Genomic DNA, 20,844 nt, shown 5'->3' with positions numbered 1-20,844 from the left:
AGTAAGAAATAGCCAGGTAGAGGGCATTGTGTAGGTTTGTATGTGGCAGAAGGATGAAGGCTGATTGAGGGGGAGGGCTAATGTTTTCTAGGAAGATAGAGACCTGTGAACAGAGATGGCATTCTGGGGACACTGTAAATAAATAATTTAATATGTAATTGATTTAATATGGCTAAAAGTACTTTGTGACGTGGGGAGTGGTAAGGGCATGACAATGAGTAAGATCATGCTGGGGATGTGTCGGATGAGAAATGCAGTGAATCAAACACAGACACCAGGACAACCCTAACACTGAAGGAGTAGATTAGGAAACAAAGCCCAGAAAGGAGACAAGTTTTCTGCCTTCCTTCTCTTCTCTTCCACACACCCAAGGGTTGGCTGGGGATCTTTTGTGACACAGAGAGGAAAAGGCAGCTCTCTGTAGGGTACATAGAAGTAGAAATATAATGTTGTACCCATGAAACTTATATAATGTAATAAACCAATGTTATCTCAATAAAAGTAAATATAAAAAAGAAAGGCAGTACTGGGGGTGATGTAGCCAAGTAAATCTCCCTAATAAATAGCTGGGAGAGGAGAGGCAAGCGAGAGTTGGACAAAAAAGCAATGCAACAAACACTGTAGGGTCTGTTGGGTTTAGTGGATTAAGGGCTCTAGAGAAATGGAGAGTGGAAAAAGGGGATTTCAGAAGGGTTTCTGTGGATTATGAACTGAATCCTCCTTGGTGTTAGCTGAAAAATAAAAATTTGAAATTCCTCTTAAATTATTTTATGGTAACTAGACTGAGCTCCTTTGATAAGAAAACTGAGGCACATAATGATTGGAGTCATTTGCCTAGGGTCACATAACTAATTGAACTCAGGCATTTGAATTTATAGAAATCAGTAGAATCAAGATTTTAATCATAGGATAAAGCAGTAGGGGGTAAAATTCAAAGTCAAAATCCTTTTACTATTTACTATTTTATTTTCTCTGTAAAAAAGTGATTATACTTAATGTCAATATATTATATAGCTGTCTGAAATTGGAAAATTGTTATAATGTAGTTTAAAGAGGACCATGGGAATGGGGGAGGGGCACAGGTTTTCATCTGTAGCATAAAATACACTCTTTCCCTCTCCTATGCATAGAGTACCCAGCACATTGTGGATTCTGAATAAGCGCTGGCTGAATTGACATGTACTGTAATAAACTCCCTCAATTTGCAAGGTGCTGGATAGATGACTGCTCAAGCCTGACTACTCTGTTACAAAAATGCCTGCATTTACAACCCTGGGTGCCTTAAGATACTGGCTTATCCTGGTTCACAGTCTCCTCATAGAAATGTGGTCCTCATTCACTCAAGTTTCAGGGGGCACATGCATGTTGCCATGGCTTTGGCTTTTTCCTTTTCCTGGTTTTCTCATTTCTTCCCTCCACTCCTCTGGTCTGTTGGACCTCTATCCTGGATCAGATGTTGAGGAGTGAGAGGGCTTACTGGGTCCAGCCAGCGTTCAAACACTCTTCTGCCCTCCCTATCTGGGTGGATTTCCAAGGGGATTGGTTCTCAGGCTTTTAAGGCATAAATGACCCTTTGGGTTTGTGTGCACATACCCGTGGCCTCTCCGTGTACCACAGAACATGGTGAGGACAAAGGTACACTTGAATTTATGTGTAAGTATTTGTGTAGGATTGCCTGTCTCACATGGTAATTTCCTTTAGGCAAGTGCTGGACCATATCTTGTAAAACATGCCTGAGGTTTTGCTGCATATCTTTTAGTCACATTTAAAAATCAAAATATATGATGCAATGAAGTACTATATATTCAAATTAGAGGCTTCAATTTACATACATATCCCTTCACAGGATTAAACTCAATTAATGTGCATTGTAACTGAGTGTTAATAGTTACATTCGAAATTACTGTTCTAATACTTGTAAGTTAAGATCCAAAAAGTGCCATTTATACTGTTTTGTTCACCAAATTCTTTAGCACGTGATACACAATATGGGGAAGTCACTTCTCTGGGCAAAGTTTACTCATCATTTCATCTCCATTCATTCATTCAACATTTTAATGATTGCTTGCTGTCTGCCCAGCAAGGTGCTAGCACTTGTGAATATAAAGGAAAAGATCAAGGTTCCTTCCTCAGTCCCGCTGGCGGGAGCCTGGGCGGCGTGGAAAACACCAGCAGCAAGCAAGCCCCAAGGGACCCCAAGGTGCATATTCCTTCTTCCAACCCTAGAATCGTATTTCTACCCAAATGTCCTAAATCAACCAGTTAGTTATCCGAATCATGCGACTTCCTCTAATAAACTAGGAATAAGGTTTCGATTAATCTGATGTGCTTTAAAACGATTTCTGCTGATTCTTTGCCTTGCCCATCCTTTCGTGGACGGCTGAAGTTCAGCTTTAATAAACTTGCCTGGAAGAGGCTGTGCTAGCATTCTGAAAGTTTATAATTAAGTTCAGTGTTTGCGTGTGGGCTAGAGTGGGGAGGAAAACGACCATAATTATAGAGTTTCGGTTGTGAGTGCCTGCCAGGCTTTTAAGTAGCAGAAACACGAGAAACGGATAAAGCTTTCCTCACTTTTAAATAAAAGTCGCACAGGAGTTGCCGGCGGCATTCGGGTGCCCTTGGCGCTCTGTTGGACGCGGGCGGGTTGGAACGTTTGAGGATCTCCCCCCACCCCGCCACCTCCCTCCTCCCGGTCCTGGCCCTGAGGCCCTAGTCCAGGAGTGCTCCCAGAGGGCTCTGAGGGTCTGGGGCCTCGGTCCAGGAGCTCCGTTCTTGGGACAGGAGGCGACAGCGCGCACGGAAGTGCGCTTGACTTGCCCCAGGCCGAGGCCGACTCTCCTCCCCCACTTCCTCCTGCGCTTTGGCTCAGCCTCCGGGGCGGCTCCTCCTCCTGCTTTGCCTCCTCCTGCTTTGCCTCCTCCCACTGGCCGCGGCAGCGCTCTGGCTGGGGGTGCGGCGCCCAGCCCTGTAGTCCCGAGCCCGAGGCGCGGCGCTGAGCGGCCGAGCGAGAGAGAGACGAGGGGCCGCCCGCGCTGCTGTCCCCGCCCCGCGCGCCCTGCGCCCCACTTCCCGGGCGGCTGCTTGGGAGCTCAGCCCTCCTGCCTCCCCCGGCGCTGTCCGGGACTCGCCGGGAAGCGAGCAGCTGGCAAGTTTCGGCGCGCGCAGGCGGCGGGCCGCGGGCACCGTGCGCTCCGGGCGGGGTGGCCGCGTCTCCGGGCTCGGCGCCCCGCGCGCACTTCGGTGATGGCTTCCCTGCCGCGGCGGCGGCTGCGCCTTCGCCCCCGCCGCCTCCTGCTCCTTCTCCCCGGATTCCTGCTGCCTCTTTGCGGCGCCTTCAATCTAGATGTGGACAGTCCTGCGGAATACTCTGGCCCCGAGGGAAGTTACTTCGGCTTCGCGGTTGATTTCTTCGTGCCCAGCGCGTCTTCGTAAGTGGCCGCACTTGGAAGGGGAGTCGGCCCCCTCCCCCATCGCGCGCACCCACCCTGCGATTTCCCACAGGGAGAGATCTCTGCAAGAGATCCCGGTGCCTTTCTATACGTTCCCTCTAACCCTCCCTCCCCCCACTGGGCGATTTAGGGTCTGGGGGGATGAAATGCTTGGGGGAGGTGAACCCGCGCGCCTCCCACCACCCAGTTCCGCCTTCTCCTCTCCTCAGAGGGAGCGCTTTGAAGCAGACCTGTGCTTGAAATTAGGGGAAAGTGGGAAACCAACAAAGGCTGGTCTGGCTGGACACCGCGCCGCCTTTGCCGGCGTCCGGGACTTGGTCAGTTTCATTCCCGAACTTCTTTTTCTCCCGTACCAGAGACTCCCTGGAGTCTTTTTGTTTTTTGGCTTCACAGACTTAAACACCCGTGTTTTTCGCTCTCCCTAAACAAGCCCTCCCCCATTCTTTACGCCTCTCAGTCTGATTCTGTTTCTCCTCATCTCCTTTTCCAGACATTCTGATGACTAAAATGACCATTCTGTCGTAGTAAATTCATTGTGTCTTATCTCTGAGACTGTCAAACCTTTGCACATTTGAGGGTGAACAGATGAATTGGATGTGTCATCTGTTCTTTTTATACTGATTCATTATTTAGGTCATTGTTCAGAAAGAACAAGCATGTTTGCTGAGTTTTCACTCACTAAAGGTCATTTGAATACTGTAGTATTTAAGAATTCAGTTATGTTTCAAATTGCCAGCGTTTCGCGTTGCACGTTGCACAGGATTTGGAACAGAGTTATTGTCATTATTGGATTAAAAGTTGTCTCTGACCTTACCGAACGCTGACGTCATTCTCACCACACCACCCTCTTTTTTAGCGTTAGAAATACTGATTTAATGTGTTCCCTGGATGTCTTCTGATGTTTAAATCTTGTTTCCAAGAGGGAGAACTGTTCTTAGAGTTCTTTCTAAGCTCTTAGAAATTGTAACAACGTATTTTTGTTTTTAATTTTTTTCTATACTTTAAAGTATTGTTTTTTTGGGGGGGGGAGAGGGAGGATAATTTTAATGGTCAGTACTTTTTAGTACTATTTTTCCTATTCATACATGGCTAATTTGAGGATGATCTAAATATTTTTCCATGACTGTTAAAACATTCGGCAGGATGTATGCCTTTATAGTGCAGAGGATTTTAGTTGCTTCCAAGGGTGCTCTTTCGGATTTAATTTCTACAGAAATTCTAATAATTTTGAAAATATATATTGTCTTTTGTCAAGAGTTGGTACTTAGAGTAGCCAGAGTAGCACTTAAATACTTCCAAGTTGATGGAGTGGTTTGCAAATGTTGCTCTTAATTCGGTGGCAACCCTCTGAGTTCTGTAGTGTAAAGATACATGACAAAATGATAAACTTTAAGTGTTTTTACTATGGAAAATGCAGTAATACTGAGCTGTTAGCATGAGATATTTCCTATTTTTGGTTGCGAGGCTGGATGGCTAATTTGTGATTAGTCATTGTGGTTGTTGAATATACTATGACCTCACAGGTTTGTTTACATGACCTCCCACGTGGGCCTTTAATGGTAAGGTAAAATTGAACTTGGTTTGGTTTCATATAACATTTTGAAACTTTATTCAGTGACTTTGTTACTGATACACTAGTGAGGTCTAGGTATAGCCTAAGATAAAAAATATAAATCAACTTTGAGATTAAAAAACCCCAAAATATATGTAAACTAAGGTTTCTACTTCTGAGCTTTTCAGATTTAACAAAGATTAATACAAACTTATGCTTAATTTTGTAAAAGGGTACTTTTAAAGTTAACAAGCATTGGAATTCAGGGTGCATGGGGATGCCATTTACAGTATTACCAGCTGCATTTATTGTTGTTGTTTGGTGTGATAATAAACTTCTAAAGGGAAAAAAAATTCACATAATAGAAAAGTGCTAATTAAAGTTTCCTTTCTTCGGAAGGAAGAGTGCCTGCATTAATGAGGAAGCAAGAGTAATGAGGTCTTCTGCTGCTTCCGGTTTCTATAGGTGTCTAAATACCTCTGGCAAGCTATAGAACTGTTTTCTGTCTCATTTTTCTTGTTACAGAAAATTGTTATTGAATTATCTCCGTATTGTTGTGAAAACGAATGAATCAATGTTAATTAAAAAGAAGGAAAAAGAAAGTACTAAGCAAAAATATTAAGGTGACTCCACAATAAAATTCCTCCAGAAATGAGTCTTAGGTTTGAAGTGAAAAGTCACAAAAATTATGATTTGAAAAATATAGAAAACAAACATGGTTACCAAAGAAGAAAAGTGTGGGGGGGGATAAATTAGGATTTGGAGATTAGAAGATACAAACTACTATATATAAAATAAATAAACAACAAGGATTTACTGTATAGCACAGGAAACTATTCAATATCCTGTAATAAGCTATAATGGAAAAGAATATGAAAAAGAACATATATATGTATATGAATATGTATGTATAACTGAATCACTTTGCTGTACACCAGAAACTAACACAACACTGTAAATTAGCTATACTTAAAAAAGGAAAAAAATTGTGAAAAATAAAACATTAGCACTCCCTATTATTTTTCCTGTATGAATTAATTTATGGTGACTATATTGCCAAACTTACATAAAATTTAAATACTGTATACAGGCAAAGAAGTAAAGGCATGTTTTTCTTGTGGAGAATAATTGGAGAAATTAAAAATTACACCCTAGGCTTAGTTATAACAATGATATCTTACATTGCTTGACCTATTTTATAATTTACAAAGCACTTTTACTTGTGATATCTCATTTTACTCTACACCACAGACCATCAGGGGAAATAGGGAAGCAGATAAATTCACTCTTACAGAACAGGAAACTGAGGCCAGAAGAGTTTGCAGCCTTTAGTTGTTTGAGTGGGATGGTGTGGGGTAAGGGAAAAGATGGGAACAAAGCGCAGAGGAAATGAAATTCAAATTCCGTTTAATTTTTGTATTCAAATTTTAAAATTTTAAGAAGAAAATGAATAATTTTCTTACTCTTAAGATATGTTATACAGTTCTCATTTTACGTATGTATTTATTTTAAAATAATGCTATAGTGAGCAGCACTGGATTACAAGGCTTGCTTTTTCCCCTGTTAAACACTATTGGAGCCTTATTTACAGTTACTTCATGTCATATGACCCCAAAGACAAGGTGTGGGTGAGTGTGCCCTGGTCTCAGAAGGTCCCACAGAACAGACAATGGTTCTCAATCCTAACTTCCTATTTGCAACACTTGGAGAGCTTTTAAAACGATACTGCTGCCCTGGCTTCATCTTCAATCTAAAAGTAGAGCTCTAACTTTATATTCAACAGCCTGTGGATCATTTCTTCTTGACCAGCCTGTCTTACCTCAATTTGACAAAAAGGAACTCTTTCACCAAGTGATGTCAGTTGTACCTCTGTTTCTATTAATGGTACCATCATTTTCTCTGTTGCCCTGGAAATAATTTCATATTCCTCCCTCTCATTTTATATTTTTCTTTGTCTCTCCTACTGGACACCCCTAATATTAGTCAGTGATTAGTCACCAGGCAGAAGGTCCTAGAAATTCTTCCTTGTTAATGTTTCTTTTTTTAAAATTAATTAATTTATTATTTATTTTTGGCTGCATTGGGGCTTTGTTGCTGGGTGCAGCTTTCTCTAGTTGCAGCGAGCGGGGGCTACTCTTCGTTGCGGTGCGCGGGCTTCTCATTGCAGTGGCTTCTCTTGTTGCGGAGCACGGGCTCTCGGCACGTGGGCTTCAGTAGTTGTGGCTCGAGGGCTCTAGAGCACAGGCTCAGTAGTTGTGGCGCACGGGCTTAGTTGCTCCGCGGCATGTGGGATCTTCCCAGACCAGGGCTCGAACCTGTATCCCCTGCACTGGCAGGCAGATTCTTAACCACTGTGCCACCAAGGAAGCCCTTGTTAATGTTTCTTGCATCCATCTCTGCTTTCCACTTGTAGTTTGACCAGTCGTTACAAGCGTGGTCTGTGGCACTCAGGTCATCACCCCTCTGCCCATCATTTAGCTCTCAGACCTGCAAAACGTCTTACATGTTTCTAATTGTTTTATCTTTCTGAAGCATCTTTTGATCCTGGTATTCTGCTGCTAAAATTTCCTCGAAAATGTTCTCATGTCCAGAGATAAAGTCCAAACTGCTTAAACTGGATGAAGGCCCCTTTCAGTCTGTCCCAGTCTGCATCTACTTTTAAAAGCTTATGTCCCGTTTCTCTCTTCACCTTTGTAACTATCTTCACAACCCTTTACAAGGCGACACCAGCTTATTTTACTGTGGCTCTGGCTATATTGGTTCTTCTTTCTTTTTTTTTTTAAATTAATTTATTTATTTTTGCCTGCGTTGGGTCTTCATTGCTACGCGCGGGCTTTCTCAAGTTGTGGAGAACAGGGGCTTCTCTTAGTTGCGCTGCTGGGCTTCTCATTGTGGTGGCTTCTCTTGTTGTGGAGCACGGGGTCTAGGCACATGGGCTTCGGTAGTTGTGGCTTGTGGGCTCGGTAGTTGTGGCTCAGGGGCTCTAGAGTGCAGGCTCAGTAGTTGTGGTGCACGGGCTTAGTTGCTCTGCGGCATGTGGGATCTTCCCGGACCAGGGATCGAACCCGTGTCCCCTGCATTGGCAGGTGGATTCTTAACCACTGCACCACCAGGGAACCCCCTGGTTCTTTTTTCTTATCATAAATAATATATATGCATAGATTCTATCATCATTATATATTTAGAAGGCAAATCCTAGGTTGATTTCTCCTGCTTAAGGCCCAAGGTTTATAGGATATTATACAAGAGAAGGGAAAATGTATAGGATTTATAGTTAATGCATCTGTTTTACATCACATAAATGTTGACTGTAGCTTTTGTTTTTTTAGTGAAAGGTAAATGAGACGAATTATAGCTCTTAAGTCATATTCAGTAACACGTTTCTTTCTATATACATATATGATAATTTTTCAGAATTTCCTTTTGGTGAAGACTCACTGGTCAGCCAGAGTCAGCCAAAATATATTAACCATGCTTTATCTTGGAAAAGTCAGTGCTGAAAGCAGCCAAATAACTTAGTTCATTTGGAGAGTTTAAAAAATGTACTTGTCATTGTTTGGCTGGTTGTCTCTCCTTGGTAGTCAAGGTCATGTTCCCTGAAGCAGCTGCCCTTAAAGTACACTTTGGTTGAAAGTACATCCGAAGGGCATCCTCCTGGTTGGCTTTTTGAATCCCCTTGTCTCTCCCATCCTCTTCCCCCTCCTCCCCCTCTCCCTTGCCACCTCCCCTTTCTTCTCTCCTTCCCCCTCCCTTGCCCTTGCTCCTCTACCTCTCCTCCCTCCATCATTCTGTCCCTCCCTCTCTCCCTTCTCCCCCACTTTCCCTCCCTCCCTCTTTCTTCTTCTCTTACCCGCCTCTTCCCCCAAACACACGTTGCTACTCTTTATCTTTTAGAATTTCTTGGCATGATATTAATGGCTTGCTCATATATGTAAACCTTAATTTTAAAGTCATTTAATGAAAATGATTCGAATCATTTAAAAAGAATGGTGAGGATGGGGATCCTGATATTGTTCTTGGGCAAACTTTTTGGAAGGGAGATGGATTCTGTCAGGAGGAAGTTGCAAGCATATGAAACTAAGTTGCTCAGCTTTAGATTTTTGCTGCGTCCCAGAGAAATCTCTGTCAGCCTCAGCTAACTCTGTGTATCTTCCCCAACTCTCCAGCATTGTCAGGAAATGTTGCAAGCCAACTATTACCTATCCTTCTTTTTTTTTTTTTTCTTTCTTGAGAGCTTGCGTTTGGGTTAATTAATGGCCCTTGAAAACAGATTTTAACTTTTATTCCTACTTTATTAAGGAGTATTTTATTGATTTTAGTTCTGCTGTCATCATCTAGTATTTTTATGATGCGTTCACATTTTCTAAGTTTACTTTTATCTATACTATCCACATTCAGAAATTTTCTTTTTTAAGTAATTATAGTGGGCATTGTTATTTCCATTCAATAGAACAGGAAACTGAGGCTCAGAGATTTAAAGTGACTTTCTCAATTGATTTATATGGTGACTGGAACCTTTAGTCCCAAACTGCCTATTAGACAATGCTGCTTATATTGGGAAATTTTTTCTGGTCTGTCACTTCTTTTACTTTAATTAAGCTGTTGTAGACATTCATTAGACATTCCTAGATGAACTTCAAGTTGTAATGATTTAATATTTTTGGAAGGCGTTTCATTAACAGGCTGTTTTTTGCTATTGTGGCAGAAAGACACAAGACATAAAATTCACCCTCCCAACACATTAACAGGCTTTTGTTTTCTGTAATATGTGTTGCTTTTATAGTCCTTAATTTTCTCATATAGCATCTTTTACCATTCTGTACTCTTTAATCTCTACAAATACTTAATATTTCTCTCCACACCTCCCTCTTAGGACTTAACATTTGTCTAAGCAGTCTTACTGTCTTTATCTCTCCATTTTTCTCTTTTAAAACTTTCTGTAACACTCGTAAAAGGAGCTTAAATATCATGTTGACACTTCGCACGAAGAACTTTATTTCTCAGCTTTTCCCCTCATTAACCTATAGCACTTCGAAACTGAGAATGCTCACACATTCCTTTTATATTATTCTACCATTTCTGTGGCATTTCATCAATGTGCAAGACTGCACATGAAGGTATGCTTAGGAAAACTTGGTGAACACCCATATTAGTACATCTAATTACCATCATTTCATGCCTATAATGTGCAAATGGTCTGATGAAAAGCAGCAGCCTTGTTCCTGATCCTGTCCAAGGAACTAGAGCTCTGTGCTGCCAATAGTGAGTGCACTTTCCATTCAGAACTCTCCCGCGACGCCCTTTTTTCTGTCTTTGCTGAAGTCCGTGTCCCCTAATAACTTTCCAGTCCTCTCTGTCTTTAGTGCCAAGTAAAGAAAGTATCTGAAATCCAAAATTAAGAAGAGAAACGTTACAGAAAGAAATTATTTTAAGGATAATTTAAATAATCAGAGGTTTATTAGAGGATGATTTCTGCATTCTACAGGGGTTGGTGGTAGTGGAGATGGCTTTTTATGTATGGCTGGTTTTTTTTCTTTTTTTGCGGTACGCGGGCCTCTCACCGCTGTGGCCTCTCCCGTTGCGGAGCACAGGCTCCAGACGCGCAGTCCCAGTGGCCATGGCTCACGGGCCCAGCCGCTCCACGGCATGTGGGACCTTCCCAGACCGGGGCACGAACCCGTGTCCCCTGTATCGGCAGGCAGGCTCTCAACCACTGTGCCACCAGGGAAGCCCTTATGTATGGCTGTTTTGACTGAGACTTATAACTATCAAATTTACTTGCTACTCAGTTGTCAATTTAAAAAGCTTTTCCTGAGTGCTTGTTACGTGGCAGCACAAAGATGACTGAGGGTCCCCTCCATTCAAGGAAGCAGTTTATCATAAGGTAGGAAGAAGTGCTTTGACAAAAAATTATTAAAGATTCTGTAGTGTGCTATGTGAGGACAGTCCAGAAATGAGTTTGCTTGTAGGTTTCTAGGCAAATTCTGAGAATCAGCTCCTCTGTCCTGATCTTCTAGAACTGGCCGTTATCCACAGTATGAAAATCATACACATGCCTGCGCTCGTATTACCCTTATTAGGGCTATTGCAGGAATGAGCCTATGTCTCTTCAGATGTAGACCTGAAAAGTATACTTACCTGAAATATTTTTTTTTGCCTATCATGTACTAAAAAATCATTTAATCCAGATGAGGAGGGGCAGTTTTGTGATTTTGTGGCCAAATTTTTGACCTGTTGAAAAAGGTAAATTTCATATATGTGTGTGTGTGTGTGTGTGTGTGTGTGTGTGTATAATTTAGCTGTTAACCAGCTCTGCTGCTCTCTTATTCATGGGGGCTGAGGGCTGTCTTACTCAGCTTTATTTTCTTCCTTGCTGAATGAAAACTAAGTTGGCTATGAGGAGAAAGAGCCAGCATTGGTGTTTTACTGATGCCAACTATGACTGCATAAAGCTTTATTAAACAGGGTGTGGTTTGGTTGGGAGTTTTGTCTTTATTTTGAGTACGGAGTTTTAAGATAAGTGTACGAAAACAGGGTTCCAGCATTTCATGCAGCCGTCTTTCGACTGGTCTAAATATGATTTAGCAGATACATCCAGAAGAAATGAAATTGATAAATAAAAGTTAAAACGAAAGCATTCCATATTTAAGATGTAGGTTTGTTCATAACTTCACAAAAAAGTGAAAAGCAATTATGAGTATTTTCTTTGCTAGAAGAATGTAAGTGGCTTAGTGTTTAACAAGGAAATGAAATGATAATGGTGGTAGCATTTATTGAGGGCCTTCTGTGTCTGTCTGTATCCTGCTTTCTTCTCCTATGTTTCACTTACCTTCTTCTCAGCCTCTTTTTCTCTATCCTCTTTCTCTGACTCTTAAATGTTGTTGCTTCCTCTCTTTCCTCCTCTTCTCTCTGAAGCCTCTCCCTGTGTGAACCCATCCGTTCCAAGTTGACATTCTCAACACGTTATCTCTCAGGGCAGAACTCTGCTCAGAGCAACAGACCGCCAGTGAGGTGTCTCACAGGTATTTCAAGCTAACATGTTGGGAACTGAACTCTTGGTTTTCCTGTAAATACTTAGTCTGCCTTCTGCTTCCCTACTCTCTGGGCTTTTCTAGCACAGTAAGTGGTTCTCCCATCCCTGCACTCCAGAAATAAACCTAGGTGACGTGCTTTATTCTAATCTTCCCTTTCTGCCACATTCAAGCGTCCAGCTGTTCCTGTTCATTCTACTCCAGATATTTCCCCAATCTGCCCATCCATCTCTTTCCCCATCTGTCCTCCCAACCTAGTTTACTGATGATTTTATCCACAAATATTCTTTAAAAACCACCTAGTTTACCGTCACCTCCTCCCTCAGGTGCTCAAAGTCTCTCGCTTTTCTTTTTTTATCTTTTTTTTTTTGCGGTACGCGGGCCTCTCACTGTTGTGGCCTCTCCCGTTGCGGAGCACAGGCTCCCGACATGCAGGCTCAGCGGCCATGGCTCACGGGCCCAGCCGCTCCGTGGCATGTGGGATCTTCCCGGACCGGGGCATGAACCCATGTCCCCTGCATCAACAGGTGGACTTTCAACCACTGCGCCACCAGGGAAGCCCCGGCATAAATTTTTAAATGACGTGTAACCCTGAAGTTGACTTATAATGTGTTACTAGGATGAGTAAACTATATTGAATAATGTATGTATGTAAAAGAGCACCAAATGAGTAATGAAGGTGGATTATGCTCTTAGTGAGTGGTTTTTAAAGAATATTTGTGGATAAAATCAAGAGAATGATTGCTCTTCCTAAATCATAAGATATTGTTTATGCTTTGTGTCGCTTAAAGTCTTGTCTTGCCTTTTGTATTTTAGCAGGATGTTTCTTCTGGTGGGAGCTCCCAAAGCAAACACTACCCAGCCTGGGATCGTGGAAGGAGGGCAAGTCCTCAAGTGTGACTGGTCTTCTCACCGTGGGTGCCAGCCGATTGAATTTGATGCAACAGGTAAATGTTGATGCAGTGGTCCCTTTTCTTAATTTCTGTTATTTGATATTTTCCCCCTACCTTTGCCTCTCCCCATTTGAATAGAATTTTATTGTTTTAATACATTTATTTATTTATTTATTTTTGGCTGTGTTGGGTCTTCGTTGTGGTGCAGTGCGCGGGCTTCTCATTGCTGTAGCTTCTCTTGTTGTGGAGCACAGGCTCTAGGCTTGTGGGCTTCAATAGTTGTGGCACGTGGGCTCAGTAGTTGTGATCGCAGGCTCTAGAGCACAGGCTCAGTAGTTGTGGTGCACGGGCTTAGTCGCTCCGCAGCATGTGGGATCTTCCCAGAGCAGAGCTTGAACCCGTGTCCCCTGCATTGGCAGGCAGATTGTTAACCACTGCGCCACCAGGGAAGTCCCTCCCCATTTGATATGTTTCAAAATATGATTTAATTTTTGAAAGTGCTTGCTTTAGCTTAAATGTAACAATTTAGTGAAATAATATGTATAAGCACTTCAGATCCCCAGAGAAAGTTATATAAAGGCAAATGACTTACTATATGATTTTTTTGTACAGTTTCGTGGCATATAAAAGCCTTAAAAGTATATTGTGTTTCCACACTGCTTTGGATGTCTTCAACTTCCCTGATAATGTCAATCTGCAAAAGTCTGGGGAAAATCTGTTAAAATGTTTTTGCACCTCTTCTGAGAAAGGCTTTTGTCCTTTCTCTTGTCAGCAAAATTGACTCACTGACTCCTTAATCGTGAAATAATCTAAAGTCTTGGGATGTGCTGTCAAAACCAGTTGAGGAATATTTTGTATCCAAGTAGATTTGGTTGACTTAAAAAACAAATTCTTATCCAAAATTTATTGGGAAAATAATATGTTATGGTTCTGATAACATTAAAGTTTTATCTAACAGAGACAAATTCCAGTGTCAGATTGTGGTGGTAAGGAGGAAAATAGCATAAGGAAGATGAGAAATAAGAAATAAGTTTTACATTTACATCAGTAAAATAAAATATATGTAATCCTGTATACATTTGTATTGATATATTTATCTACATTTGTGAAAGTTTAGAGACTCCTCAAAGAAATAGTGTGACATTCTTCTGGTACAATAGTTCTGCAAAATTTTTTACCATTTTTGATTTGCTGGCTTTGACAAAATATTTTAAGATAAGCCTGAAGAAAATTAATATTTTTTTCCATATTGTTATTTCCTGCTAGTTCTAAAACATATTCATTCTGGGAATTATAATACCAGTGAAACAGAAATCATGTTGTGGACTGTTGTGGACATTTGATATCATGACCAGTACCAAAATGAGTGTTGTTAAGCCAGTTCTTCATAGGGGTTGGGTCACATGTTTGCTTTTTTCCATTTGAAACTGTCTACATTAAACTTTGTTGTTTTTTCCATATATGGCCGGCATTTGGAAAACCCCAAGAGAATGTAAATAGGCTCAATTTTACCACAAATAGAGAAATATACCTGTGATTCAGGATATTATGGGTCAGGGCATTTATATCTTCTAACAACATGTGAACAGTAATAAAAAAAATGTTGAACTGTTCAGATATATTTCTGTATTCAACACCACAGATTTTGTGCAGTGCCAGATAATTTATTACTGGTCTTTTTTGAAATTTGGCTTTAGTATTATTTTTATTGAAAAAATTTCAGACAGTCCAAGAGGGTAGACAATGAAAAAATAGGACTTGCTCACATTAGCCTGCTTAGAGGCAATCACTTTAAATAGTTTCTTTGATCTTCCTAGAATTTTCTTATTCCTATATATCTGTATATCCTTAAAAAAAAAAACAACTCACAAATAGGAATATACTAAATTACTATTAGGTACCTGACTCAGCCCCCGCCCCTCCCTGCCCAATATAATCTCTCGTAGACATATATAGATTTACCTCATTCTTTGAAAACCACTGATAGTATTCTGTTTTATAGTATATATAGCCTAAATTATTTAACTCATATTTCCTGTTGATGGACATTTAGATTGTTTCTGGGTTTTTTTGTAATTTTAAACACTGCTATAGTGAAAATCTTATACACAGGTATTTGTGCAAGTGTGTGAATATGTATGATAAAGTCCTAGCAGGATCTTTAGATCAAAGTATATGTATTGTTTTAATACTACAAAGCTACAGTAATCAAAACAGTATGGTATTGGTACAAAAACAGACATGGATCAATGGAACAGAATAGAGACCCCAGAAATAAACCCACACACCTACAGTCAATTCATCTTCGACAAAGGTGGCAAGAATGTAAAATGGGAAAAAGACAGTCTCTTCAGCAAGTGTTGCTGGGAAAGTTGGACAGCTGCATGTAAATCAATGAAGTTAAAACACACCCTCAAACCATGCACAAAAATAAACTCAAAATGGCTTAAAGACTTCAGCATAAGACATGACACCATAAAACCCCTAGAAGAGAGCATAGGCAAAACATTCTCTGACATAAATCGTACAAGTGTTTTCTTAGGTCAGTCTCCCAAGGCAATAAAAGTAAAAACAAAAATAAACAAATGGGACCTAATCAAACTTACAAGCTTTTGCATAGCAAAGGAAACCATAAAAAAAAAAAAAAGACAACTTACAGAATGGGAGAAAATATTTGCAAATGATGCGACAACAAGGGCCTAATCTCCAAAATATACAAACAGCTCATACAACTCAACAACAAAAAAACAAACAACCCAATTGAAAAATGGACAGAAGACCTTAATAGACATTTCTCCAGAGAAGATACACAGATGGCCAGTAGGCACATGAAAAGATGCTCAACATTATTAATTATTAGAGAAATGCAAATCAAAACTACAATGAGGTACCACCTCACACTGGTCAGATTGGCCATCATTAAAAAGTCTACAAATAACAAATGCTGGAGAGGGTGTGGAGAAAAGGGAAACCTCCTACACTGTTGGTGGGGGTGTAAGTTGGTGCAGCCACTATGGAAAGCAGTGTGGAGGTTCCTCAGAAAACCAAAAATAGAATTACCATATGATCCAGCAATCCCACTCCTGGGCATATACCTGGACAAAACTTTAATTCAAAAAGATACCACCCCCATGTTCATAGCAGTACTATTCTTTTTTTTTTTTTTTTTTTCTTTTTGCGGTATGCGGGCCTCTCACTGTCGTGGCCTCTCCCGTTGCGGAGCACAGGCTCCGGATGCGCAGGCCCAGCGGCCATGGCTCACGGGCCCAGCCGCTCCGCGGCATATGGGATCCTCCCAGATCGGGGCACGAACCCGTATCCCCTGCATCGGCAGGCGGACTCTCAACCACTGCGCCACCAGGGAGGCCCAGCAGTACTATTCTTAATAGCCAAAACATGGAAACAACCTAAATGTCCATCAACACATGAATGGATAAAGAAGATGTGGTACACATATACAATGGAATACTACTCAGCCATGAAAAAGAATGAAATAATAATTGCAGCAAGATGGATGCAACTAGAGATTATGATACTAAGTGAAGTTAAGTCAGAAGGAGAAAGACCAATACCATATGATATCACTTTTATGTGGAATTTAAAATATGGCACAAATGAACCTATCTACAAAACAGAAACAGACTCATAGACATAGAGAACAGACTTGTGGTTGCCAAGGGGGAGGGGGCTGGGGGAGGGAAGGACTGGGAGTGTGGGATTAGCAGGTGTAAACTGTTATATATAGGATGGATAAACAACAAGGCCCTACTGTATAACACAGGGAACTGTATTCGTTATCCTGTGATAAACCATAATGGGAAAGAATATAAAAAAAGGAATGTCTACATGTGTAGAACTGAGTCACTTTGCTGTATGTATAGTAGAGATTGGCACAACACTGTAAATCAGCTATACTTCAGTGAAAAAAGAAGTATATGTACTGTTTTGATAGAAATTGCAAATTATTTTTCACAGAAGTTTACACCCCTCCAGTGTTTTCTGACATCCATGCAATACCATTTATCACCATATTTTTTATCTTTGTCAATTTTATATTATATATCATATCATTATTCTATGTATTATATATGTATAATTTATATATGTAATGTATTATTATATTATTTTATATTATATTAATTTGTATTCCTTTAATTAACAGTAAGACTTATCATCTTTGCATTTGTTTGTAAGCCATAGTATTCCTTTTCCTCTGAGCCACTTTTAATATATTTGCACGTATTTTCTGTTGATTAGTGGATTAAAAAAAATGAATCTCAGTTGATGGCACTCCATCCTTTTGGTTAGTTAGGCCAAAATTTGGAGTCATGCTTGACATAAAATCTCAGCAAGTCAAAGTCTAACTGCTTCTTTGTCCTTCTGCTGCTAACATCCTAGTTCAAGTCACCATTGTCTTTCACCTGGACTGTTGCCCTGGGCTCCTGAATTAGTAAAGGAAAGAGATGGCACACTTAAATTGGGATAGTTTGAGGAGCTTTTAATAAGGGGACTATTTACAAAGTAAGTGGGCACTAGTTAAAATTTGGCCTCTGAGCCTGAAGGGAGAAAGGGAAGGGAGCAGTTACCAGAATCCAGGCAGTGGGGAGAGCCACGTGAGGGAACTGTGGCTTTTGTCAGAGGACAGTAGCCAGCCCAAGGTGACTGGAAGGAACATGGGAATAAAACCCTGGCCTCACTCTCCTTCCTCCCTTTCATCTCTATGCGTGCTCCCCACTGGCTGAATCCAAGTGGGAGCCAGCGGGCCCGGCTGCCCATGAGTTCACACTGGTCAGCGTCCTGGGCAAAGAGCAGGGTGGGGAACGGTGGAGAGGAGACCTGGAGGGGCAGAGGGAAGAGAGCCGGCACCCCCCTCGAAGTTCTCCCCGATTCTGCCCTGGGTACCCCCTGCTGTTTGTTCTCTGGAGCAGCCAGAGTGGTTCTTTTAAAATATTCAGATTATGACACTCCCATTCAGATTCCCCTAATATCTCCCATCTGTCCCGCAGTAGCCGAGAGGACTGAGTATTCCAGCCCACCATTTGTCTTTACCTTCATCTTCTAGTGTTCCCCCCTCCTTCATGCTCTTCCAGCCTCACTGGACCTCTTTGCAGTGGCTTGTGAACAGTAGGCACATTCCCACTCGCCTTGCCCTGGACTGTTCCCAGTGCCTGGAGCATTGACTGCCCCCCCCCACCAACGTGGGAATTACTCAAGTGTCATCTTCTTAGTAATGCTCTGACCAGCTTATTTAAAATGCCAGTTCCCCCTTTCCCACTTTGTGCTTCCATCCACTTTTCAGCTTTATTTTTTCCTTAGTATTCACATTGCTATAGAAGTTATTTATTTTTAGTTAATGCCTCTTTCTTTCAATTAGGATATGTATTCCACCGGGATAGTTTTTATCTGTTTTGTTCACTGCTGAAATCCCAGGGCCTAGAACAATGCCCGGTGCCTGGCACAAGTGGTACCCAATAAATTGAATAGATGGATGAATGAATCATAAGAGCTTTTTCTATAGTGAGGAAATAACTAAAGTCCTTTCGTTATATGTTTACAAATATGGATTTTTTGTTCTATTCTCTTTTTGTCCTTATGATATTTCTCTAATCATTTTGTATAACCTCTGAGACTTCTCTTATGAAAAGAATATACAAATTTGACTGCATTTTTTACATTGGATTTTTTATCCAAATAGTGTTTGAATTTAAGAGGAGAATATAGTTTTCAATAATCTAGTCATGAACATGTACATATATCTGGACACAGCACCATTAGACTGTGTCTTGACTGTGGAAGAAATGATTACAACTTACAGAATCCACCTGAACTTTTCTCACACCTCTGTCCCATCTGAGCCCAAACACATAAACATCTCTGCCCCACTGATGCCTTTTATCTTCTCAGTTATCTCGAGGGAGATAGTGGCTTTTCCCTCTTTCTCTCCCTCACCCCTGTCTTGTGTTGGGAGACAGTAGCTGAGTGGATAAATGTGGTTTCTGAAGGCAAACTGCCTGGGACTTAAGCTCCAGCCCTGTCCTTTACAGCTGTTTAACTTGCACAAGTTACTAACAGGTCACTACCCTCTCCCTGACTGACGCATCAACCCTGCTCCATAGGAATGCGTTAAATGGAATGAGTTGATTTACATGTGTTAAGACATGTAAAGTGCTTAGTGTAGGGACTGGCACACTATCATGGCTCACTTAGTATAAGTTGTTTTTTGTGTGTGTGTGTGTGGTACGCGGGCCTCTCACCTTTGTGGCCTCTCCCGTTGCAGAGCACAGGCTCCGGACGCACAGGCTCAGCGGCCATGGCTCACGGGCCCAGCCGCTCCGCGGCATGTGGGATCTTCCTGGACCGGGGCACGAACCTGTGTCCCCTGCATCGGCAGGCGGACTCTCAACCACTGCGCCACCAGGGAAGCCCCCTCCCAACCTTTTTAAAAAATTTTTTATTGAAGTTTAGTTGATTTACAATATTGTGTTAATTTCTTCTGTACAGCAAAGTGACCCAGTTATACATATGTATGTATTCTTATTCATATTCTTTTCCATTATGGTTTGTCACAGGATATTGAATATGGTTCCCTGCCTCCTAACCTTCTTGATACTCTTGTGGAGTTTACCCTTTAACTCTTCTTTCTTCATTCACTCCATCCATATTTGCTATGCATTGTTGTGTCATGAAAAAGAAATAGGCCATGGAGTCACACAGGCCTGAGTTCAAATCCAGACTCTGCCATTCTTCCAATGTTACCTTGGGAAAATTACCTACCTTTTCACAGCTGTACTACATTCCCAGGGTGATCATGAAAAGTTTCAATTAGTTATTTTATTTTCTCTACTTTATTGTGTTTCTGAGTCCAGAGGAGACATTAGTGCTTAAAAGGGCTCCATCCTTATGTTTTTAGTATTTGGGAAGTAAAATTTATAAAATTATTTTATTTAAATTAGCTCTTACATGATATGGTAGATATTACAACTATTCATTAGTATTATATTTCTGGGAATAACCTCGAATTTAGGTAAGCCTCTGTGACTTTTGCTAGCCAATGAAACATGAGCAGAAGTGTGTCATTTATGGGTGGAGGTGTTTAGGAGTCGGGGCATTGTTCTGCTTCTTCTCTTACCAGATGCCATGTGAGTAGTGATAGTGTAAATAATAGAACCTCCCTCAGCCTGGGTCCTGAGTGAGGAAGACATGAAGGTTAGACTCTTACTGACCCACAATGTATTTGCATAAAATAATCCTTTGTTATTTTTGACTAATAGATATTGGGGATGCTTGTTACTATAGTGTAATGCAGCCTAACTGAATAATACTCGTAGGGATATTAAAGTTGAGTAAAATTATCAGTAGTCAGCTTTTGGAAAATGGTTATTAAAACCCTTTCCTATTCTGTATGCCAACTCGATCTTCTGTTAAGTTTCTTGTTCTGTTTTACCGGGTCCTGAGTGGCTAAGTGACTAGGTATCATTGCTTATGCTAAGAATAAGCCCCTGGTTGGTATATTGCATTTAGACTGGAAGAAACTGTAAATAGACTAATAAATACCTGATGGGGAAGCCATAGCTTTGCAGTTCCCTGAGTGCAGTGACTCTTACAACTGGCATGTCCTTTGCGGGAACTCTAAAAGCTCTGGCTATGGGGTCATTACAAGAGATACCATTCCTTTGGGGCAGGAGGCTTTGAAGCATGGGTAGCTGCTGTACCCACCAGGTCTTGTTTCTGCATATCTGAGCTGTCTCCTGATGAGGCAGAGAGAAGAGCTCTGGACAGCTGTGTGTACTGCTGCACAGGGAAGTTCATGTAAGGACTCTCATCAGGGAGGTTTATGCCTGGTTCTGTCCTATAGCCTCTAAATAGACTGGTGCTGTGTGTGGCCTTTGGTAGTTTTGTGAGTCTGAAAGTTTAGTTGA

General features: G+C 41.3%; 1 protein-coding gene across 2 annotated transcripts in view; it reads left to right on the top strand.

The window, feature by feature from the left end:
• The first annotated feature begins 2,921 nt into the window (after positions 1-2,921).
• The window catches only part of ITGAV (integrin subunit alpha V), an 87,353-nt gene continuing 69,430 nt past the window's right edge, over positions 2,922-20,844 (top strand). The window contains exons 1-2 of one of the 2 annotated variants that reach the window (XM_060106433.1): positions 2,922-3,428; positions 12,849-12,979. In XM_060106433.1, the coding sequence (XP_059962416.1) occupies positions 3,244-3,428; positions 12,849-12,979 (316 nt within the window). In that variant the 5' untranslated portion in view covers positions 2,922-3,243. The remainder of the gene's footprint in view (positions 3,429-12,848; positions 12,980-20,844) is intronic. The other variant, XM_060106432.1, reaches the window with a different exon arrangement.

Source organism: Mesoplodon densirostris, chromosome 8 (assembly GCF_025265405.1).
Source record: "Mesoplodon densirostris isolate mMesDen1 chromosome 8, mMesDen1 primary haplotype, whole genome shotgun sequence".
NCBI classification, from domain to species: Eukaryota; Metazoa; Chordata; class Mammalia; order Artiodactyla; family Ziphiidae; genus Mesoplodon; species Mesoplodon densirostris.
Note: the sequence above shows the minus strand (reverse complement) of the source record. Positions and strands in the feature narration are given on the sequence as shown.